The sequence below is a fragment of the Gossypium hirsutum genome, chromosome D05 (genome assembly GCF_007990345.1).
Source record: "Gossypium hirsutum isolate 1008001.06 chromosome D05, Gossypium_hirsutum_v2.1, whole genome shotgun sequence".
Taxonomy (NCBI): domain Eukaryota; kingdom Viridiplantae; phylum Streptophyta; class Magnoliopsida; order Malvales; family Malvaceae; genus Gossypium; species Gossypium hirsutum.
In genome coordinates, this window is record NC_053441.1 from 27,876,750 (window position 1) to 27,885,206 (window position 8,457).

General features: G+C 34.4%; 2 protein-coding genes across 3 annotated transcripts; one reads left to right on the forward strand and one right to left on the reverse strand.

The window, feature by feature from the left end:
- The first annotated feature begins 363 nt into the window (after positions 1–363).
- Positions 364–2,301, forward strand: LOC107904859 (60S ribosomal protein L10). Its single transcript, XM_016831364.2, has 4 exons — positions 364–515; positions 1,031–1,532; positions 1,674–1,755; positions 2,052–2,301. Exons 1-4 carry the CDS (start codon positions 506–508, stop codon positions 2,118–2,120), a joined length of 663 nt encoding a protein of 220 aa, XP_016686853.1. The 5' UTR covers positions 364–505; the 3' UTR covers positions 2,121–2,301.
- Positions 2,302–3,772: 1,471 nt separating this feature from the next.
- On the reverse strand, positions 3,773–8,193 carry LOC107904857 (serine/threonine-protein kinase AtPK2/AtPK19). 2 transcript variants are annotated; one of them, XM_016831360.2, is made up of 7 exons: positions 7,952–8,193; positions 5,763–6,712; positions 5,482–5,564; positions 5,263–5,383; positions 4,815–4,988; positions 4,501–4,608; positions 3,773–4,244 (listed from the first exon to the last, which is right to left on the reverse strand). In XM_016831360.2, exons 2-7 carry the CDS (start codon positions 6,441–6,443, stop codon positions 3,951–3,953), a joined length of 1,461 nt encoding a protein of 486 aa, XP_016686849.1. In that variant the 5' UTR covers positions 6,444–6,712; positions 7,952–8,193; the 3' UTR covers positions 3,773–3,950. The 2 variants fall into 2 exon arrangements, with proteins under 2 accessions (XP_016686849.1, XP_016686850.1); XM_016831361.2 differs by having other exon boundaries at positions 5,763–7,977.
- Positions 8,194–8,457: the final 264 nt, after the last annotated feature.

Below are 8,457 nucleotides of genomic sequence, written 5' to 3' on the forward strand. Positions count from 1 at the left end.
AGCAAAACAGTTGATTTGGGCCGAGCCGAGCCCAAGCCAAAAGAAATCTACCTGAGGCCTGACCCATTTAGAAAATGAGCCTTATTTTTTTTTGTCCATGTCCATTTTTCGGACTTATATTTTTACCCAAATCCTTTTACATTTTGAGCGAGTTTTCAAATTTGGTCAGATAACCCAGCCTATGATCAAGTTTACTTGCATTAGCTCTATTAAGGTTTAACTTTACTTGATTCTTTTTGTTAGTACAAGGACTAAATTAACCCATTTACGATTAGTGAGACTAATCTGATCAAGTTCCCATAATAGAGGGACTTGATAGGGAATTTCACCTATAAAAAACGTAGATGGTGCTGGGCTGGGCTTAGACAGAAGTTGTATGAGCCCATGACAGAGCAGTTCAATACTAATATTATTTACATTATAAAATGTTAGGGCAAAACTAGGGTTTTCGGATTTGGCTGTTGCTGTTCCTTAATCTCAAATCTCATCTGCACCAGCCGACGACATGGGGAGGAGTGAGTTTCTTCCTTCGCTCCTTTGCTTCCGATTACGATTCTTCTTTTTTAATCTTTACTGCTATACTTGTTTATGCTTTTTGATTTTTAGTTACTTGAGTTTTTCACACGATGCAAGAAACCCCTACAGTGTTGCACTTTGTTATAATCTACTACTCATTACATCATGTAATTGCTTTCACATACTACTAAAAATTCATTGGAAATGTGTATTAGGGGTCATTTTTTTATGTTGCATTACTATGCTGCATTTGTGGAATCTATAAAGCATTGTACTTTTGTTTGCAAGTGCTGGTTAAATTAGATTTCCTGCCTACAGCATTTTTCAAGTTTAATTGTATATATCTCTTCTTTCTTGCTTGCACTGATGGCTTAAGGTTCCTGGAAACTTTACCTTTGGAAAAGGTTCATTGCATTTCATGGGTTCTATCATTCTTTCCCCAAGAAGCTATTGTTGAATTATGTTGAATTTGAGTGTCATTCGCATTATGGTTTTCTAAAATTCTTTCTTATAGGACCTGCAAGGTGTTATCGCCAAATCAAGAATAAGCCATACCCCAAATCTCGATACTGCCGTGGTGTCCCAGATCCTAAGATCAGAATTTATGATGTTGGGATGAAGAAAAAAGGTGTTGATGAGTTTCCTTTCTGTGTCCATCTTGTGAGTTGGGAGAAGGAGAACGTCTCAAGTGAGGCATTGGAAGCTGCCCGTATTGCCTGCAACAAGTACATGGCCAAGTTTGCAGGGAAGGATGCTTTCCATTTGAGAGTGCGGGTTCATCCCTTCCATGTTCTGCGTATCAACAAGATGCTTTCATGTGCCGGTGCTGATAGGCTTCAGACCGGAATGAGGGGTGCTTTTGGGAAACCTCAAGGAACATGTGCCAGAGTTGACATTGGTCAGGTTCTGCTCTCTGTTCGTTGCAAGGACAGCAACAGCCATCATGCACAGGAGGCCCTCCGTCGTGCAAAGTTCAAGTTTCCTGGTCGTCAAAAGATTATTGTTAGCAGGAAGTGGTATGCATTTTTATTTATTAAGACATTGTGTTCTTAAACTTGTATTGTATATGTAGTACATATGCTCAAACAATAAATCACTTAAGTTCTGGAAATATGGTTTACTATCATTGATGATATTATTATATTTTTCATTGGTAGGGGATTTACCAAGTACAACCGTGCTGATTATCTGAAGTGGAAGTCTGAGAACAGGATCATGCCAGACGGTGTCAATGCAAAGGTAATATTAAGATTACTTTCAGATATAGGAAAATGTTATATCTTTCAAACAGTGGTTTTGTTTATTTATTTTCCTGATCTGCATATTTAATCCATTATAGCTATTTGTATGTCTTGGGAAGGATGCTAATTAGATGACATTGTGCATGTTTTTTTCACTTCATGGAGCTGAATTGTTTGTCCTTGTTTTTACTTTGTTACTTTTGTTTATGTTCATAAACAAAACATCTAATAGTGGATTTAGTACATGTTTATCATTGCATTTCTAAACTGGAACTTGTGATTTGTAATGTGCAGCTTCTTGGATGTCATGGTCCTTTGACTAATCGTCAACCTGGAAGAGCTTTCCTCTCTGGATCAACCTAGACTCTCAATATCCAGCAAAATTTTAAGTTCTCTCCAGAAGCTTTCTGTTGAACTCGTTTCTGGTTTATCATTATAGTTGTGTTGCAGATCTTCCCTTAGTGGATTTCAGGTTTAAAATATTTGGTTTAATGAATTGTTATTCACACCATTATTATGGAATTTAATTTTATTGTTATTATTATTTCCATGTTGTTTCCTTGGGAAGCCTGGCGCCGTTTCTTCCAATTGTTTTGTGAAATGCAGCAAGTAATTTAAGCGAAGCCGAGTAGCGTATTTTTCTTTCTTTATGCTGTCAGTAAATTGGACAATGCAGTGGTGTCCCATTTTACATAACCTATTCTTTGGTCCTTTTGGTGTGAATAATTTGACTTTTGTTCTATATCATCTTTACACTCAAAATAGGGATATTTTAGTAAAATAGTGCAAAAACTATTTTTTATTAAAATGATATAAACTTAATTTTATTTACCCTAATTCTATGAATTGAAAAGCAAAAAAAATTACAGATTCTCATTCACCAAATTGGCTTTGTTGATGGTAATTTTAAATCGTTAAAAGCATATATTAATAGTTAGGTATGTCATTGAATATTTTTACATTTGATATTTTATAGAAGTACAAATAAAAACACAAATCATTAAAATTTTTATGAAAGTATACATGTCATATGTGATAATCTCTTTTCTTAAATGGGGATCTTATTTGGCTGCCTACCAAGTGTGTGACTTGCGCAGAGAGTTTTTGCTTGACAATATATGCTTTTTTTTTTTTATTTTTGACAAGAATTCACAATTAAGAATGATTTTCACCAAAAAATATGGACTAATCTATATAAAACTAATAATTGAAGCAAAATGTTTGAGTTAGAATTAAAATTTCAAAATTTAAAATAGTATAGGGACTAAAATTAACCAATTTAAAAAATATGAAGACTAAAATTGATCAAATCAAAATGTATAGATTAAATCCATAATATAATTGACTAATCGTAGAATTTAACCAAATCAAAAAAATTATTTTAAGGGCTTTTTTACTAAAATAAGACTATAATATTGTTTTCTTTTACTAGAATGATATAAACCTAATTTTATTTACTCAAGTGATATGAATTCAACAGTGAAAAATATTGTGGATTCTCATGTCCCATATTGGGTTTATTGGTGGGGATTTGGGCATGATAAACGGTGACAGAACCAATAAAATATCTCTCTAATTTTATACTTTGTATTTTTTGATTATATTTTTCAAATTTTGTTATTTTAATTCTAACTCAAAACATTAGCCATTAAATTTTTTTATTTAAATTCAATTAGTAGTCCTATACTATTGATATAGTTGTAAATTTAATCTCTATTTTTCGATCGAATCATTGTAAGCTGCGAATTATGAAATTTCAATTTTAACACAAATGATAGTCGTTAAACCATTAACAAAAATTTTAGTAATATGTGAAAATAACAAGCTAACATGGGATTACACAGATAATAATATGTTTGGCATATCAAATTTTGAAAATAGCAAAACTTAATAAATTTAACAATCATCATTTTGGTGAGCACTGAAATTTTAAAAACTGAAAAGTACAAGGACTAAAAATGACCAAATTAAAGTACAAGGATCAAATCTACAACTTCTGAAAGTACAGGGACTAATAGCAGAATTTAACCTTTTGATTTTGACTAAGAATCAGTAGTAAACATCAGCTGCAACACCAAATGCAGAAAGCAGAGTTGTTTTAAACAAGTCCAAAAACATAAATATATAGTTCATATATAGTTAACTGTTTCAATAAACTAAAGAAGAGAAGCTAGATAGCACAGCCATCGAATATCAAGCATTTCTCTGAAGAAATGAGGCGACAGGCCTCACATAGGTGAACCCCTTAAAGGGATTCTCACCGAATGTAGGACTGGCAACGGGAGAATCAATAACCAGCATGCTAGTCCAGCACTCCTCAAAATTAGCTACGCAGTGGTTTCCTGCAACATCAGGGAGAAAACTCGGCCTAACCTCCCGAGCCTCTAATTTCTTCCAGTTAATGGCCTTGAACCATTTATGGCGTTTGATCTCCTCACTACCTCCTTTTCCACAACCCAGACGCTTACTTGCTTCTTTCTGCAGCAGCTGAAGAGAAAACAAACAACCTAGACCATGATTTCTTATCTAGTAGCAAGAAAATTCAAAGACCATGATGCCCTGGAGCAACATTAAAAATTGCATAATAACCCAAAGAAACCATTCGTTTCACAGCTGTAAAAATTTGTAAACAATTGCATAATGTGAAGTAGAACATTTAAGTTCACTTCTGTGAAGTGTTGGACATTTGCAGAGCATCGAACCATTATGGAAAAGGCATAAATAGATGAGAATGAGGATTTACCCCCTTGAGGATTGAGTGTGCTTCACTTGACAAAAAAGCTGGCAGCTTAATCTTTTCCTTTATTATTTTATCCTGGACCTTTTGTCTGTTTCCTCCAGTAAAGGGTGGCTGCAAAACAGTTAACCAAAGCGAGGGGAGCATATGAATATCAAAGAACTGGCAGGATGCATGCATGAGACACTAGACATGCACTTTCCCAAACGTAACAAGAAATCAAGATCTGAATATCATAAGAATGGAAACTTTCTGCACCAAGAAAAGGCTTTGATATGTTGAACACAATAAAATTATGAAAACCAATATGGTATACCAACCTTCCCAGTAAGCATTTCATACAATAGAATTCCAACACTCCACCAATCAGCAGCCTTGTCATGGCCTTTTCCAAGAACAATTTCAGGTGCCATATATTCTAAAGTTCCACACAGAGAATTGGATCTTGTATTTTCGTCAAATTCCTTTGCTAGGCCGAAATCAGTCAGCATTACCTGGTAACATACGGGTAGCAACAACCACCATGAAGATAGTTTAGAAATCAGTAATTTATGCTAAAAGTAGAACATAGTTTCCAAGTCAAGCAATCATATTGATTGTGACCACTGCAAAAACCAACGTCCAGGTCAGACATGCACAATGACAAATATTTCAGGTTTGGAAACATGAATTTTGCTATAAACATGGACATAAGCACAGTAAATACAATCTCTAGTAGATTAAAAACAGCATTTGCATCCAAATATTCACAGCATTTTGCAGTCTTACATGTCCATCTGCATCCAGAAGAATATTTTCAGGTTTTAGATCCCTGTGCATTATGCCATTTGCATGGAGATGAGAAACAGCTGATACTATCTCCGCAGTATATATGCGAGCCAAATCTTCCCTGAAGAAGGAAATGCAAAATGTTGGACTATGTTCCAGAAATTCTACATCATAGAAGGTAAATAAATAAGCAGTTATAGCTAACATACAATACCATACCTGAACAAGCCTTGGCGATAAAGTTGGAAGAAAAGATGTCCCCCATTAACAAAGTCAAGAACAAGATACAGCCTATATTTGGTCTGCATGAAATGATAAGTGGATAAATATGCATCTATATATACTACATTCGACAGCCACTGCAAAAATATACAACTGCCAAAATTTTCAGCATAAGTACACTCATATTTCTACTAGCATGGGATCATTGAAACATGTGAATACCATAAGAGAATAAACAACCATAAACATAAAACATGCTTCTACTAGCAAATCATTACTTGGAATGAGTATCTGAGCTGCACAATGAACGGATGGTCCACTTTGCCTAATATAGCCCTCTCAGATTTCATGTATTCAGCATGATTTTGCTCCATAATCTTATCCTTGCGCATGACTTTCATTGCATATATGTCTGAGGTACCATTCCTTCTTACTTGATAAACCTTTGCAAAAGCACCTTGGCCAACAACCTTTAAAACTTCAAAATCTTCAAGTCCCACAGATTGTTGTCTCAAAAGATGAGTCTCTATATGGTCATCAGGGTTCTCCAGGATAACGTCATCAATTGAAGGTTTCTTAAGCTCTTTTTGAGCCTCTTCCCTTGCTCCTTCTACAAGTTCCAAGGAATCCCCCGTTTCACGTAATGTGAGCTTGCTAAGCTTCAATGACTGGCTAACATATGTTGAGGGGCCAACCAAGGAGTGTGAACGGTTACAGATGACAGTTGGAACATCATAAAGCATTTCATTGGATTCAATTGCAACAACCAGATTTCTAGGATTCTGGGAGTTGATTTCCATTGAGGGTTGAACTGGGGCAGGTCCAAACACATCCGAGAAATCAAACTCAAGATGATCAGATGTCAGAGAATCAGGTTGCCCCACAGGGACAAGCAACTGATATTGGAATGCTTTGTTAATGCGAGACTCATTTAAACTAGATAACTGAGAGGAAACCATGCTGGTTATGAAATGACGTGGTAACTTTAAAAAGGCTTTGAGGCTAAGGCTAGAAACTTCCAAATGATTCTGGCATGCAGTTAGATGAGGAAGGGCACCGTACAATGGCCTTAAACAAGTGGAAGTTAATGAATGCAACAGGAGTTCCAAGAAAACTTCGAAGCAAGCAAGCCAAAATCCAGACAAGAAAATCGTTCTTGTTTCCCGATTTGCAGGAAACTGTGGATGCAACAGTGCTGCTTGAATTCATGAAGATCAGATTTGCAAAGCTGTAGAGTGTAGACCAAGGCAACATGAAGTCAGTTTCAGCTGTCAGTGGAAGTCTATCGTGTCACCTTAACGTAGTATTAATATAGAAAAAATTAAATGTATTTAAAATGGAAAAAGGAAAAAGATCGCCCAATTGTATGTATTATAACGACTTGCAAAGAAGAGTGAATAGTCGATGTGAAGTAGCTAAAATATCTACAGTGTTGCATCATTCATGAAGAAATGCATTACTGCATCTTTCTTCCACAAACACTACCCCTTTGTTTTCTTGCATTTCAGGTTTCAAAATTGATTATAAACCTCTTCTGTAGAACAACTGAAACTCAATATTAAGTTTCCATCATTCGACTTCATGTTAGGCTAAGGCGTGCAGACTGCTACCATTCGCAGGAGGAAATTCACTTGGATAAGTTTAAGGTAAACTACCTATTAGTCACTCTAAATAGAGGTTGTTACTATTTTGGTCACCGCAAAAAAAAAAAAAGAAAAAAAAAGAAAAAGAAAAATGGTCAAATTGGTCACTTCATCATTAAATGGTAACAGAAATCGAACAATTGATTTCCACATTAGTCACTCTAAAACTGTTAGCCACTCTAAATAGGGGTCATTTCTATTTTGATCACTCCAAAATTTTTTGTACAAATGCACCGTTGGTCTTTTATTACCATTTAATAGTGAAGTGATCAATTTAATCAAAATTTCTTTAGATGACCAAATTAACAAGAAAATTATTTGGGGTGACCAAAATAGGAGAGCAACCAAAAGTGTAATAATTTACCCATAGATAATTTTTTACCTGATATATTGGAAGCATCTTTGATATCTAGATTCACTTCTATCATTTATAATGCTATTTTTCTCCTGATTCATAAGATATTCTTTTCATCTAACAATAAGCGTTCAAATTAAAGCACACTTTTCCTATTTGATTTATAGCTCGAAAATTCAAATCAACAAACAGTTATAACTTTCACCAATGTCCAGATTACGTAATTCAGTAACATGGTGGTAAAAAGCAAACAAAATCACATATAATTCATCACGAAATTTAACAAAAAAAAAAGAACAACGAAATCATAGTCAGATCTGTGCATATTATTCCAAGGACAAATCAGAAACGCAATTTAAAGCTCAAAATTTGATTCTCAAACCATTAAAAAGAACAATTCATGTGAGAAAAAACAAGAGCAGTAAACAGAAGAGAAAATCTATAAAATGAAAAAGAAGAAAGGAGGGACCTGTGGAGGATTGCAGAGGCAATTCGGAGACGAAAGCTTTCGTGAAAGAAAGAAAAGCTTTTAAAAAAGTGAGGGCCTCGTTTATAGTTTAAAATAGTAATAATGTTAAAAATAAAATATTCGTTTACGGATTCTTCTGTATTTTCGTGGCAAATTTTTGATTGGTTGACGTAGCCGCGCAAGATCGATAGTGGCCTGGCGTTTTGGATTAGTCAACATCTAGAGCCGGGCTGTCCCGGGCTGGTTGGGTATAGTAAAAATTTTGCTTTTATCATTATTAAAATAATCTTTTTGAAGAGGATTCGACTTAAAATTATTTCACGACTTATATTATTAAAAAAACATAAATGTATTGAAAAGGAATATTCTTAATATTCCATCTCAACATAGTTTCTTTTGAATCGGAATTACTTTTCAAAAATTTTTTTACGACTTGTTTAAAATTTAAACATTTAGTATTATTGTTAAATTCGTTAATATTATGATATTTTAGTTTAAATATAAAA

Bases quoted from the DNA above. Each gene is read 5' to 3' on its own strand.
- LOC107904859 (XM_016831364.2), top strand. The intron at 1,533-1,673 runs GTATGCATTTTT...TTTCATTGGTAG, and splicing joins ATTATTGTTAGCAGGAAGTG to GGGATTTACCAAGTACAACC. The intron at 1,756-2,051 runs GTAATATTAAGA...TGTAATGTGCAG, and splicing joins CAGACGGTGTCAATGCAAAG to CTTCTTGGATGTCATGGTCC.
- LOC107904857 (XM_016831360.2), bottom strand. From the start codon at position 6,443: ATGGTTTCCTCTCAGTTATCTAGTTTAAATGAGTCTCGCATTAACAAA. The intron at 5,384-5,481 runs GTATGGTATTGT...TTCCTTCTTCAG, and splicing joins TATCGCCAAGGCTTGTTCAG to GGAAGATTTGGCTCGCATAT. The intron at 4,245-4,500 runs GTAAATCCTCAT...TTTTCTCTTCAG, and splicing joins CACACTCAATCCTCAAGGGG to CTGCTGCAGAAAGAAGCAAG.